At 48.9% G+C, this 15,000-nt stretch overlaps 2 protein-coding genes across 3 annotated transcripts in view; both read left to right on the top strand.

Annotated features, from left to right (window-relative positions):
• The window catches only part of LOC132457621 (cAMP-dependent protein kinase type II-alpha regulatory subunit-like), a 32,260-nt gene extending 20,269 nt beyond the window's left edge, over nucleotides 1-11,991 (top strand). Inside the window, exons 3-5 of one of the 2 annotated variants that reach the window (XM_060051894.1) lie at nucleotides 8,152-8,187; nucleotides 11,399-11,535; nucleotides 11,641-11,991. In XM_060051894.1, coding sequence (XP_059907877.1) covers nucleotides 8,152-8,187; nucleotides 11,399-11,535; nucleotides 11,641-11,928 — 461 coding nt within the window. In that variant the 3' untranslated portion in view covers nucleotides 11,929-11,991. The remainder of the gene's footprint in view (nucleotides 1-8,151; nucleotides 8,188-11,398; nucleotides 11,536-11,640) is intronic. The other variant, XM_060051885.1, reaches the window with a different exon arrangement.
• A 2,633-nt stretch (nucleotides 11,992-14,624) lies between these two features.
• The window catches only part of LOC132463842 (N-terminal EF-hand calcium-binding protein 1-like), a 6,534-nt gene continuing 6,158 nt past the window's right edge, over nucleotides 14,625-15,000 (top strand). The window contains 1 exon segment of the mRNA XM_060060033.1: nucleotides 14,625-14,635. Within this exon segment, the coding sequence (XP_059916016.1) occupies nucleotides 14,625-14,635 (11 nt within the window).

The following is a 15,000-nucleotide window of genomic DNA, read 5'->3' as shown; positions in this document are numbered from 1 at the left end:
GGGGAGCTACTCCCAAGTAGCCGTCGATGTAAACACTTGATGTGGACTGGGAGGTGTGGGCCGGGGGGGGGGGGTGGGCGGGCAGTTGGCGGGCGGGACCAGGGTTGGTCTACCCGACCACTTCCGACCTCTCGTTAGGTGCCTCTGTGGTGCATCAAGGGTGCTTTGTGTCGTGTACGTCCCTGTGGTAGGAAGTGCAGTAAGCCACCAGTAATGCTCCGTCAACAGAGAGATAGACGCCATCCAAGGTGATGGGAAGTGCCTAGATGCCTTGAGACGACGACGACGGTGAGAATAAAGGGAAGAGCGGCTGAGGTGAGGGGAAAAGTACACAAAGAGAACGACTCTGTTGTGTTTAAGTTTCATCTGCGTCACAATGAAAGCGCCACAAAAGGAATCGGAGCCGTCTGTCTGTCTTGTGTTGCTTGGAAGCGGCACACTCAGACGATCACCCTTCTTCCCAGCCGAAATAAGAGAACTACGTGTTGGGAACGTCTGTGTCTCCGAATCACGGAGACACAGACGGAAGGGACACAGGCGACCCTCGGCTGAGTGATCCATGACTAACGGGAGGTACGACGCAGTGTACCGTTTCCAATCAAGAGTTCACTTTCACCAGCCGTACCGGAGAGCCATTGTGGCTTATTTAAATACGATGCAGGGAGACGGACGGAGAACCAGTATTACTAACAGAACACCTCATTCGCTTTACATAAACACGAAACAGCGTCAAATCCGCTGGATTGAAATGAAGAGACTTGATTTATCACCCCGTCAACGTTGGTCCACAATCCGACGCCGGATGGCGCAACATGACACCAACACTAAGTGTTCATTTATGGGGTGTAAAAAGAAACATATTAACACCATTTATTGACAGCGTCGAAACTCCCGACATGAAAAATCCCACAGAATGCCGATGTTAATTTCCCGCTCTCCACGGCTCGGCGCCGCTGCCAGATTCAGACTTGAGGCCTGGACGTCTGCCGGGCTTGTGGCTAAATTAATCCACCGGTGTTTGGTTGTTCTGTCTCTGCCGCCTGTTGTGGGAGATGGAGGGAGAGCTGCGAGTGGCGCTAGGTTTTGTGTTTATTAAAGGACAAGCGTGGCGCCCAAGCAAGGTTAATGTAGCCATTGAGCTCCCACTGCTCCCCATTGTAATGCTATTATGAAGGTTGAAGCATTTTCGGAGCCGCTTGTGCTTTGTATTGTTGTTGTTATCATTGCACTCTTTGTTTTTTATCATTGTGCCTTTCCTCCCATGCACTAATTGCTGGTGTATTGACGGGCCACACACACACATACACATACTTACGCATTCACAGACACAGACACAGACACAGACACAGACACAGACACAGACACACACACACACACACACACACACACACACACACACACACACACACACACACACACACACGGATGAAGAGAAATCTATTGAAACACTACAAGGACGGTTGGGTAGCTCTTTCTCTGTCTGTCTGTCTCCCGCTTACTTTCTGAATGTCACTATTTTACTCTCTGACTCTCTTTTCCTCTTGTTTTGTACCACTATTATTTTCATCATTAACAGAGCCTCTCGCTCTCCCTGACTGTCTTCCCCCTTTCTCTCTCTCCCACATCCTCCGGTCAAGGGTTTTTCGACGTGAAGGTTGCTTCAATTGACTTCCAGTTACCCATATTCCATCTTCCAACAGACGTATTTCCCTTTCTCTCTCTCTCTCTCTCTCCATCTCTGAGTCTTTCTCTGCAAGCCCTTGTGGCAGTGAGTGGGTGTATGGAAAAGGATGGCCCAGGTGGGGGTGGGGGTGGTGTTTGTGGGGCTGGGGCACTTGTTACAAGCTGGCGAGATGAGCGAGTAGCAGAGGCTAGGGGCTGGTTAAGGGGGGGTAGGGGGGCGGGGGGTGGGACTGGGACAGGGAGGGGGTGGTAGCGTTGTTATGGCAATAAGGTCTTCCTCGTTTTCAGTTGCCAAGGCAACCGCCGAAGCACACGCTAGATGTCCCCCACACGTGACGAGGGCGGGGGGGAGAACGCTTCGCACCGAGGTGTGCGTGCCCACGCGCACACACGAGCACGTCAAAATCACACACACTTGTGGACGGTGTGTGTGTGTGTGTGTGTGCCATTCCGACATTTGTTCTCTGCCGTCTTGTGTTCTCTGCGGTTTGGCTTGACAAGTGAGGGAATGTCACCGTGACCCCCCCCCCGAGCCCGCATGGAGACTCATCCCTGATGGCGGGGGACACACTGGAATAACGCCTAGTCATAAGTCATTTATTACCCTGGAGCTAATGATGAACTGATCACAACATGTATAAACATTTTCAGTTATTAGTCTCGCAGTACTGTACCGACTGTTGGAATGACCTATCATCAGACATCCGGGTGGACAACTACCACTACCTGTGATGTCATTAAAGGGTTGATTTAGACATGGCTTGTGATGGCGAATCAACATCTCTCCTGGTGGTAAAATTGGGGACCAACTCCCTAACCCATTATTATACATCAGGGCTCCAGAGTGTGCCTAATTTGGGCGCACATGCGCCTAGAATTCGGGGTAGTGCGACCAAATATTTTATTTGGGCGCACCGGTGCGACTGAAAATGTATCTGGTATAATTATTATTATTTATTTTTTTACAGAGGTTTTTTTTGCGTCGAGTATTTTTTTACTCGACGCACTTATCGTACAGGCGTCTCTCCGGAGACAGAGAGTTTTTCGGGACAGAACCGATCCCTTGGCATTGTCTGACGATATTCTTTGTGAGAGATACAGATTCGGCATTTATTTAAGGCATTTATTTAATGGTCAAGATATTATTAATCAATGGCGTAAATATCGACGGTGCAACCGGTGCAGCTGCCCCCCCCCCTCAACAACTCAAAACTTGGGTGCACCATAAATAAGTGCTGGTGCACCCAAATTAAAAATGTAGGCGCACCAGTGCACCCAAGGAAAAAGTTAGTCTGGAGCCCTGTACATGTAAAATCTATTTTCATTTTTTTGTTAATGATGACTCCCTCTTTAACTAATGACTTTTAACTTAATGTTTAGTTAATGATTATCATTAACTAAAGGTTTATGAGTGACTTATGACAGAAAGTTATAATTTTACCCTGGTGGCCGTTGGCGACGGTCGGCTAATTAAATGGCGTCCTGGTGCTTCTCTGTCCTGATGTCTTTGAATGCGATTCCATCCGGTTACCTGGATACGGCTGGTTACCTGGTAACAGTCCATCCAGGTCCCGTGTCAAGCTGTGGGGGCGTGACAGCGGTGTGTTTGATCTGATGCTCACCCTGAGTGAATGACGTCCTTCTTCCACCTCCTCCCCGTTAATGGTTCTCCCCTGGTCCATTCAACATTATATCTGAGCCGCTGTGTCTTCTTAGTGCACTTGTTTTACAAGCAAACTCTATAAAGAGTAACCTGTTGCTTCCACAGTTTACATTTTGACTACTGTCTCACAGCCTGATAACCTTGTCCCCCCGTATTCACAGGGCCATAAAAGGTTATTAAAGTGCATGGACTGCATGCATAAATGCACAGTGAACTGATTTCCGCCCGCACCATTGGGAGCCGTGCGCTGTGACCCCCCCCCCCCCCCCCCCCCCCTCTTGGAGTTTGCATGGTAACACGCCTTTAGAATGCATATTGATGAGGTTGTGACACAAAACAGCGTCTCCAGACCACTCGTGATGCGGTTGCCAGGGGTGAGCCGCTGATGGGTGGCGGGGGCTGTTGGGCTGCGTTAAAGTGCATTAGTAACCCAGTGTCAAGCGTGGGAAATAAGTAGGTTCCATTTACTGTATGTATCTGTTGGGTTTAACCAGAGCATAGGTGCCATAGGGGCCAGGGGGGAGAAAAGTGTGTGTGTCTGTGTGACTGTGTGTCTGTGTGACTGTGTGTCTGTGTGTCTGTGTGTCTGTATGACTGCAGGTGCAGGGTGTTATTTTTTGATTGTTTGTATGAAAAAGAAAAGACTTGTCACACTGTCGGAACAGCAGTTACACAGAAGCAGGTGAAAGGATGTGGAAGTTGGGAGGAATTGAGTTTTCCCAGTGCTTTCCAAGAGAACAGGGGAGTGATCACAAACATAGAGGGGATGGTAAAGCACCAAGGGGCTGGATAGTCTAGTGTTGTGGTTAGGGCCCCCCCACAACCTGTCTCCAACCCTACCTGTTCCTTAATGATGTTAATCTAAAATTCCCCCGTAATTAAATTTTGGATAATGCGTCTTCTGTCATTGTATTTATTATGTATGTGTATGTATTATTATTATTGGTTTATTCTAGCTGGGTGACTAAGTGAATGAATTACCCTAATAAATCAATGTTTTTAAAGGTGCCGTACTTTGAGAGTTATTTATATGGACAGAGAGAGCTGTCTGCTCCCTCCATCGCTGCATTTCAGAAGTCATGGAGAAGTGTTGCATTTCAGGCACCTGTGATTGACAGGCAGGTGGAATTCCCCAAACCAGTCAGTAGAAACAGTGGCCCTGATTGGTCAAAAAGGAACGGCGGTCTAAAATCGTATTTGGCACCTACAGAGACATGCTCCGTTAAACGTGAAAACCCATATCATCACAGCGCATTTAACTTGCTTAAAGCTGAGCGATGGCTATGCCGTCTGTAAGAAATTAAACTCAGATAATTGCAATTAAAACCAACTAACATTGAAATCATCCGTATGGAGATATTGAAATGAAACGTGTTATCCGATTGTTTCCTCAATGGCCCAGGTGTAGTCAAGGTTCAGCAGACAGGGAGGCAGGGGGGGGGGGGGGGGGGGGGGGGGAGGAAGACGAGCAGAAGATGAAGGGTTGGTCCCTGGAGACTGCTGAGGGGGCGAGGTGTATATTAAAAAGGAAGAGGGAGATGGCGGCGGAGAGCGAGAAGAGAGCTGGGGGTGGAGTGTCAGCCGCACGGGGAACAATGGCGAATGAACGAGACGGGGCGAGAGCGCGCCACATCGAGCGAGGGAGAGAGTGTGAGGAGGATGGAGAGAGAGAGAGAGAGAGACCAGAACAAAAAGAATCAGTGGGAAGTGAAAACACTACAGTTTGAGGTTGGATTGATGCCAGGGTGCAGATGTACTCGCATACAGTATCTATGCACTTGAACATCGTGGAGCAACGCTATCCCTGGACAACGTGCCCCTTATCCGTTGCCCGTGGATTCCGATCCGGCACGGGGTGTAACCATAGAGGAGGAACGCTCTGCTCCTCGTTTGATCCTCTGGTTACCGTGTCTGACCGGTGCGCGTGGCTGTATCGGTTGCCAACAGCCCCAAGGCCAGATGGGACTCTCCTGATGCTAATGGCTAAGAAGAGGGAAAAGCTACAATCCCTTCAAAATCTAGCTGGGATGTGTCAGCAAATACGTTGAGAAGGGAGGTGACGTTGGTGAGGTATCCGTGTCAAACAGACTTGTCCACCAGGTTTCTGGCCAGTTAACCTGATAAGCCAAAGTGACCCGACGTTTCGTTGTATCTTTCAAGAGCTGCCTGTCATCCAAACTCTTGCTCGTCTTAAGTCTGCTCGAGTCTGGCCTTGACACTTGGCCTATATACCGACAGGCACTGAGGCGATGTAGAAGGTGTAGTTAGAGACGAGAACTACAGTGTGTTTTCAACAGTGGTTCGAGACGGACCGTCCAGACGGGCACATCCGTGGTATGAAACACCACAGCCAGCCTTGAAGGGAATTTTTTCTCGGGAGTCTCTAGCTCCCCAAATGCTCACACTATCTCGAGGAGGAATGTCTGACAGCGCATCGAGTGAGAACACAGCCCAAGGGGTGGCGGGCAGGCCTGTGTGGTGCTCTGATGTTGTAGTGGGCCCCTAGTGCTCTGGAGGTGTACAGCGGCTGGGTAAATGTCTGTTCACGAGGTGAATGCTGCAGGACTCGACACCGCACACACTCTAGTGTGTGTGTGTGTGTGTGTGTGTGTGTGTGAGACAGAGTGTGTCTTTGTGTCTGCTACCCTCCAGGGGTGCGGGTTGGTGTGTGTGTGTGTGTGTGTGTGTGTGTGTGTGTGTGTGCATGTGAAGTTCCTTGGGTTTCTGTACTAACAGTGCCTATCTAATAGACTCTGACAGCAGAGTAATAAAGTCACAATGGACATGTACTGTAATCACACCCACAAACGCAAACACACACACACACACACACACTCGTCTATATATACATCTACTCAAGTTTTCCTGGCGCAACTCAACACAAACATTGATGTTTATATATATACACACCGAACATGAATTATCTTTGGACAATGACTATGGAATAGTGACTAAACAATATGATAATAGAATAGAATACTGTCTATTATTGTTTCCTCTTTACCTAATATGTTCCGACAACATATAAGTGGGCAATAAATAATTGTACATAGTTTGCTCTTGAAGGGACTATGGTCTATGGTCTATTACTGGAGTCATGAGCAGAATGAAACGACATGCGGTGCACAGGTGGTCTGCCAGGCTGCCGTTGGGAATGCCGCTCCGTGCTCGGAGGTGCTTGTCGGAGACGAGGCCAAGTCTGCGTTCACCTCTTCGAACTCGTGAGTCTGCGAGGCTCCGTGCGGCGTTGCACCCACCAACTCTGCTCGAATGCAGAGGCGTATGAATGGAGTTCAGAGGCCGCACAACGCTCCCTCCCACTAGGATACTCCCAAATTCGTTGTATAGGCGACTGGATTTTAAGGGACGTCATTGATGGTCCGGGGTATATTGGACTAAATATTGGATTATGCATTAGACTATTTCATTTATTTTATATTGGATTACAGGATAATATATTCAACAATATATTGTATATTATATTTGACTATATATTGAATTATATATCAGATTATATGTTAACATATGATAACATTTTGGCCTATATATTGGAATATATAATGGACTACATATTGGAATATCTATTGGCCTATGAGCGTCTGAGCTCTCTCTCTCTGCAGGAGATGCTGGCTCAGTAGAGCAGGTGGAAGTGGCCGTCAGAAGGTGTGTGTGTGTGTGTGTGTGTGTGTGTGTTAGTGAGACGGCAGACGGCAGCAGGAAGCTGTAGGCGTGCAGGGAAGGTCTTTGGCTCATCTCTAAGGTTAATAATGCATCCCCCGCCTGGGGCCCCAGCCGGCTCTTTGCTCTAATAAAGGAGCAGCGTTACGCCCCTGTCTCGCTTCACTGGGATCCAATGCAAGCTGTTTACCGCCCGCTTGTAGGCAAATAAATACAGTCATTAGAAATGATTACATTGGGTGGTTAAAGGACTACATCCCCCAGTGAAGCCGCCACAAAGCCGACGACAAGGGTGACGGGGCGAGTTGCTCCTGTTGTTTTACGGGTGTTTTCTGTTGCGCCCAACCGCAGCAGGGAGTATCTTCCGTCTCCGTAAGGTACTGCGCATGTGCAGGGAAACGTTTGGCGCCCCGAGTAAACATGAATGTTAATATTTCGATAAATGTGCGACAAAATGTGCGTTGTCTGCTTCATTTGTTGTTGTGTGAGAACAGTCTCGGGCCCTCTGTCACTTCTTGTGTGCGTCTGTCTGCCGTTGACTGATGGTAATAACACTGGATAAGTAAACATTGTGGCTTTTCGGTTATTTCGTCAACAGGGACGTTGGCGCCGAGACACGCAGACAATTACACCCGTCCTGTCCGTTCGAGCTGTGCGTGTGGGAAGCAGAGGGTGTGCGTGTGTCTCATGTGTGTGTTTGCGACGCCGGGGGTCATTGCGGTTCATGCAGACGTGTCTATAGCTGAACTAGACGCAGAGCTGAACCACGCTGCAGCACTGTCAACTGTCAACCTCTGTGATCTTTAGTTCCCCTCCGGACATTTCGGTTCTGTATCATTGTATTCATCTCCAACTATCGGTCCGTCTCTCAGACTTGTTTGGTTCAGTGCTCCCGTCTCATTCGTTTTATTGGGTCATGAGGTGTTATTTATTTGTTTGGCAGCACATATATATACAGTATATCCTCCTGAGTAAGCAAGAGTAACCCTATACCACACGCCATCATTAATAAGGATTTTAAGGGCAAGCAATTGAAGGGTCATGCAATCATTCAATGTTGTCAGGATGTTATTAAAAAAACTCTGAAGTAAATTTCTCCTTCTCTCCTTCTCTTTCCCTCTCTGCAGCTCCTCCGCCCAGCAGATTCCACAGGAGAGTGTCAGGTAAGGTGTGTGTGTGTGTGTGTGTGTGTGTGTGTGTGTGTGTGTGTGTGTGTGTGTGTGTGTGTGTGTGGATCCTCAGAGAGAGAGTGAATGTGTACGTTTGGATCCTCAGAGTGTCTGGGTGTATATGTGTGTGTGTGTGTGTGTATCCTCAGAGAGAGAGTGAATGTGTGTGTTTGGATCCTCAGAGTGTGTGTGTGTGTGTGTGTGTGTGTGTGGGGAGATCCTCAGGGAGAGTGAATGTGTCTGTTTGGAGCCTCAGACTGTCTGTGTGTCCATGTGTGCGTGTGGTTTGTTTGACGTCACACAAGTAATCCACACCGGGGCATCATTGCATGCATCACAGCTTAAGTGGTTCAGCCGCAGCTTACATCAGTGTGTGTGTGGATCACTGTTTTCAATGTTAAATGCTTCTTACTGAATGGTTGTCTGCCCATTACTGACAAAACATGAATGTTTTAGGCCTTATCCACCATAAACTTTAGGCTCCTCTTGGTTTAATGACATCATGCATTTAAAGGTGTGTGTGTGTGTGTGTGTGTGTGTGTGTGTGTGTGTGTGTGTGTGTGTGTGTGTGTGTGTGTGTGTGTGTGTGTGTGTGTGTGTGTGTGTGTGTGTGTGTGTGTGTGTGTGTGTGTGTGTGTGTGTGTGTGTGTGGTGTGTGTGGTGTGAAGTTTTCTCACGCTGTGTCTACTGTTTACATAATTAATTGCGAACGTCACAAGCACTGCGATAGGATTGGTTCCTTGGCAGTGTTTGTGTTAATGTTCAACTGTCTGGCCACACAGACATTATACACACATAAGCCGCGCCTTTTCCCCCATTCTTCGATTCTGCGGCTTATATAACGTGCGGCTAATCTATGGATTTTTACAGCTAACGGCCACTAGGGGACTTCCTAAATCGATGGATTTTACAGGTTACAGTCCACCAACTTTAACTCTATGGGCTCTATGACCGGTCCGCCCCCCCCCACCTTTAAGCGGCGGGCTCCAGTGTGGCTTATATATGTATGTACACATCATTCAATTTAGCTGCTGCAGCTTATACTCCGGTGCGCCTTATAGTGCGGAAAATACGGTCGTTGTATAGCTGTCCTAAAGGTGTCTGTTGTAGTACATGGTATATATATACTGCTTGTTGTACAAAACCAGACAATTCTTAGTCTAGAGTAGATCTTGATGTATATAGAGGGCAGAGTTTATAGGGTAGATAGACGCATACTCTTACTAGAGTATTTTTAAAATAGTCCAGCTATACTACAGTTGTGATCCTGATGGACAGAGCCTCGATTGTACGTGTGTGTGTGTACAGAGACAAAAAAAACAAGGTAATTTAGATGTTGCTGAGCGAATTTTATGACAGTACAAATACAGAAACATCCAAACATCTAATCTCCCCTCATAGTGATTGAGTTCTTATCAGGAGGTTTGATTGGGGACGGAGGCTGCAGTGCTGTTGTTCAAAGTCCTTGTGTACGTTTCATGTTACCATGTCGATCCGAGTTGACTTTGAATACAGTGCTCGTGTTGCTCAGCTCCGTGCTATCGTACAGCAGGAAGGGAGACTACACTACAACTGTAATTAGAGCCACACTACTGTTGGACAGCAGGGCTCCATGTGACTGGGCAGTAGGGCCCCATGTGTCCAGAGAGTAGGGCCCCTTGGGACTGGACAGTAGGGCCCCATGTGTCCAGAGAGTAGGGCCCCTTGGACTGGACAGTAGGGCCCCATGTGACTGGACGGTAGGACTAGGGCCCCATGTGACTGCACAGTGTGGCTCCATGTGACACACACTTCACTCAGCACCAAGAGAGAGCGTGTGTGCGTGTGTGTGTGACATACACATATGTTTAGTTAGCAGTAAGCTTCACCTTGATCCGATACATTGCTGATAACGAGCAAAATAGCTGATTAGTTTGATGAATTGGCATAGCCTCCGGCAAGCATGGAAAGCTCAACCTTCGATGCATGTGAAAACAAACACACACGCACGCACACCCCAAACACACACACCAGAAACACACCCCCCCCACACACGCACAGGCAGTTATCCCGTGGGGAAAAATCATTTTCCTGGTGGAAACTGGGGCGTACTAATTTCCACCTGGTGGTACAGGTTGTGTATCTCAGTGTTTCCCCCTTTTAAGGGGATGCTTCAATTTAAAGGGAAGCATCACGCTCGCTATTTTTCGAATACAAGAAAGAAGGAAGTGCGGATCCACTGAAAAGCTAGACCAACTTTGCTTTATGCACTGTACTTACCACACTATAAAGGACACTCATTTAAAGAAAGGGCTACACGCTAAGGGGGGGGGGGGGTGTGTGTGTGTGTGTGTGTGTGTGTGTGTGTGTGTGTGTGTGTGTGTGTGTGTGTGTGTGTGTGTGTGTGTGTGTGTGTGTGTGTGTGTGTGTGTGTGTGTGTGTGTGTGTGTGTGTGTGTGTGTGTGCACGTGACTGTGTGTCGGACATACACGCGGCGGCCTATTTTTCAATGTCCTTCGTCCCTGCGGTAATTGGACGAGGGGAAATGGTTGGAGATTGTTTGCAGCGTTTACCATTTGGAACGACCTTGTCATTATTGTTAATTTAGTATTTTAAGTCCGGCCCATTGTGTTCAAAACATTTCATTGTGCTAGGGCTGCGGTTCTCGTTTGTTTGCTCACAGAGACCAGTCTGTCTGTGTGTTTGTCTGATTGAATGTGTGTGGGCGTGAGTGTTTTAAAAGGGTAGGGGGTGTGTGGGTGTGTGTGTGGGGGTGTGTGTGTGCGCACGCGCACGTGCGTGCGGGTGGGGGTGCGCGCGCGCGTGATGTCCAGGGCTTGGAGTTATGAGGAGACTATAAACATGACGGCTTTTGGACCCAATCTCAATATCAATCATCTGCTGAGAAAATATTGATATTGGGCCATAACCTAATCTTTCAAGTAGAACAACAAATTATCCCATCAAATATTGTGTGTGTGTGTGTGTGTGTGTGTGTGTGTGTGTGTGTGTGTGTGTGTGTGTGTGTGTGTGTGTGTGTGTGTGTGTGTGTGTGTGTGTGTGTGTGTGTGTGTGTGTGTGTGTGTGTGTGTGTGACTTCGTCTTCCAACTGTGTGTGTTATCCCTGCTGTATGTGTGTTCCAACACAGTTTCTTCACCCTGCTGTGTGTGTGCTTGCCTTTTCCTGCAGTGTGTGTGTTAACCCTGTGTGTGTGTTTTCCTGCAGTTTGTGCGGAGGCGTTCAACCCAGATGAGGACGAGGAAGACACAGAGCCCAGAGTGGTTCATCCTAAAACAGACGTGCAGCGCTGTCGACTGCAGGAGGCCTGCAAAGACATCCTTCTGTTTAAGACACTAGACCAGGTACACACACACTCACACTCACACACACACTCACTCACTCACACCTCTGCTTTCCAGCCAGTCCAGCTCTATGTACTAAAGTGACGTCTCTCCCTCGGTCTGCAGGAGCAATTCTCACAGGTCCTGGACGCCATGTTTGAGCTGGTGGTCCAGGCAAAAGACCACGTCATCGACCAGGGAGACGACGGAGACAACTTCTACGTCATAGAGAGGTACACACACATCCAAACACACACACACACACGCACTGTTTGTCTGACCGCAGTCCTATCTGTCAGTGGTACTCTCTGTCCCTGTGTCTTTTCTCTCTGTCTGTCTGTCTGTCACACATTTTTGTGTTTTTGTTTGACGGCTCATCTCAGTAGAAACAGGTGGGCGGGGCTTGCAAAATAACGCGTTGCATCACGCCGGCCACTGGCCAGCGCGCTTTAAAACCGTCCGCTGTGCACACACTAAACACCTCCTAGCAGGCGTCCCCGCCGTGTAAATCCAACGCACCGCATGTGGGCCCCGGGTCTCAAATTGACCCCCTCTGGGGCTCAAAAGAGAGACAGACCGTCCCCAACGCCCTCTGAGGATCCTCTGGACGCCACCTGGCTGGGAGAAATCCCCGTCGCCTCTCTCGTCTGCCCCGTGACGGGGTTCCCTTCCAACACCCCTGTTTTATTATCGGCCCCACTGGCCTGCCTGCAGGAGGGGGAATGGCCAGCGGGGTTTTAACAGGGTGGTGTGTGTATATATATATATATATATATATATATATATATATAAGGCTTTTTTTTTGGGCCTTCCGCCTTCGTCTGTTACCGAATGATCCAGGGAAGGACGTTTTTGTTGGGGAATGGGGGAAGATGACGAGCCGCAGAGATGCTGCGTCACTGTTTGGTCGAGGACTGCATCCAAAGGTACTCACAGCCATTGATCTTATTATGTTGGGATAGATCAAGCAGTGGGGATCGGAATAACTCACATTTTCCATGGTCGAATAATCAGTGGGTGGTATGAACGAATAATCGATTATTCGATGTGTGCCGACATTCACAAAGGCAGCCATGGGTCATCGGCAAGAAATCACTTAATATCTTAAACGCGTAAAAAAATAAGGTATAAGCAGCAGGATGCGAGGCCCGATGCTAAGAAATATGCAAATGGTAAAATAAGGGTCGTAAATTGGCTTTGGCTAGAAACACTATGATACGAACATGAGATAACTGTCTCACGCTGTCTTATGTTTCTGTATCCGTCCCTACAAATAAACCTTAAATAATAATAACAATCAATTTGTCTGTCACAGCAGGAGTAAAAGACGGTAAATAGTGATAATGTTACAACAGGACAAAATGTTCAATAGGAACATGCAAAGAACTACAAAAATCTCATATTAAAAAAAGGATGGAGTAGATCACATGGAGTTTGTATTTTACATGATAAAGTGTAAGTCGTACATGTGCTCTTGTCTGGGTTTCATCCAAGCATGTCGATGACCCACATTTCCAGCTTATGAACACATGAAAGCATACAGCATATGGAACATACATTAACCACAGGGTGCACACTGGATCCACTGATAACGGCTGCTACGGTTCAAACGGTCGTGCGAATGGGAAGCCCCGCACTATGACACGGTGGCCCCTCTAGGCAGCGGGTCGTAGCTGCAGCGTGGGGGTTGAGCAGTACCTGTAAAGGTCAGCTTCCTGTGGACCTACTGACTAGACCCATGCCGTCACGCCCACAGACCTTCCTGTTGACGCTGGCTCACCGACGCACCGCCATTCTACTGACCCGCGCGAAACAACGCCAGCACAACTATCAGAACGACCCTATGCTTAGGGAGCGTTTTGATCGTAAAGGCGTGAGTCATTATTTTACGCGTGTTGCACGGACTGTGGTAGGTACTGTAGGTACGTCATCAGGCGCGGTCGACTGTGTTTTCACAAAGCGTTCAGGGCCAGTCTCTCCAACGGATGGTCAAGGATGACTGGTAACATCAGGAACAGGCCGCTCTGCGCCGACCTTCATGAAAAACACCTGTGTGTGTGTGTGTGTGTGTGTGTGTGTGTGTGTGTGTGTGTGTGTGTGTGTGTGTGTGTGTGTGTGTGTGTGTGTGTGTGTGTGTGTGTGTGTGTGTGTGTGTGTGTGTGTGTGTGTCTGGAGCGCCGTGTTCCCGGTTGCAGGCGACAGCCGATGACCTTTGGAAGCGGCTCAGCTTCTCCGCCGCCACACTCTGTTCTTGGGCTTCCCCCTGCCTCGCCTGTGGGGAGGCGAGGGGGAGACCGAGGGGGAGAGAGGGGAGGGAGAGAGCTATGTGGAGGAGAGTGGAGGGAAGAGTAGAGAGAGAGTCAGGGGGGGGGGGGGGGGAAGGAGAGAGAGAGAGGTGGAGAGGAGTTGCACGAGGAGAGAGAGAGAGAGAGAGAGAGAGAGAGAGAGAGAGAGAGAGAGAGACAGAGACAGAGAGAGAGAGAGAGAGAGAGAGAGAGAGAGAGAGACAGAGACAGAGACAGAGAGAGAGAGAGAGAGAGGAGAGAGAGAGAGAGAGAGAGAGAGAGAGAGAGAGAGAGATGGGGGAGAGAGAGAGAGAGAGAGAGAGAGAGAGAGAGAGAGAGAGAGAGAGAGAGAGAGAGAGAGAGAGAGAGAGAGAGAGAGATGGGGGAGAGAGAGATGGGGGAGAGAGAGAGAGAGAGATAGATAGGGGAGGTGAGAGAGATGGGGAGATTATGGGGAGAGAGAGAGAGAGATAGGGGAGGTGAAGAGAGAGAGAGAGAGAGAGATAGGGGAGGTGAGAGTGGATGTAGGAGAGAAGGGAGGTATTGTAGACGGGGAGACAGAGCGAGAGTGGTGTGATGGGGCCAGGGGGGGAGGGAGAGGGTGGAGCAGCAACACATCACATAGGCGGCGGGCTGGTAGCACACGCGTCAGGGTGGTGGGGGTTGACCGCATGAACACGACGACGAGACGCCCCACCATAAACACTCGCTCGCTCACTCACTCACCGACTCACTCAGAAACTCACTCACTCACTCGCTCAGTCAACTCTCTCACCCGCTTAAGTAGTCCCCCGTCGCCCACCCTCTCTCCTCTCACAGACAGTGATGGGAGGCAGGTGTGCAGACGGGTATTTACGGTAGCTCAGCGCTCCTCTTCTAGACTCGTCTGGGGCTGTGGAGATGTTAGACGTCTCCTGTCTTCTGCTGCCGCAAACCAGCAGCAGCTCTCACTGTAATCTCCTTCATCATGACGGAGCCCACGCTGCAGTCATCAATAGTGTGTGTGTGTGCGTGTGTGTTTAAGGCTAAAGTTATAAAATCCTAACAAGGTTGCATCTCTTCAAACCTTTGAACCAGGACAAAATCGAGACCCAACAAATGAACAAATCTGTGATATAGCTCACCTCCCTATACTGTCCTGTGGTCACCCTGCCTCCTACTGCCAAGCTGTGTTTTTAATGAATGACCCAAGCGCTCTCTC

This window comes from Gadus macrocephalus, chromosome 1 (genome assembly GCF_031168955.1).
Source record: "Gadus macrocephalus chromosome 1, ASM3116895v1".
In the NCBI taxonomy this organism is placed as follows: domain Eukaryota; kingdom Metazoa; phylum Chordata; class Actinopteri; order Gadiformes; family Gadidae; genus Gadus; species Gadus macrocephalus.
This window is presented reverse-complemented; position numbering and strand designations above follow the sequence as displayed.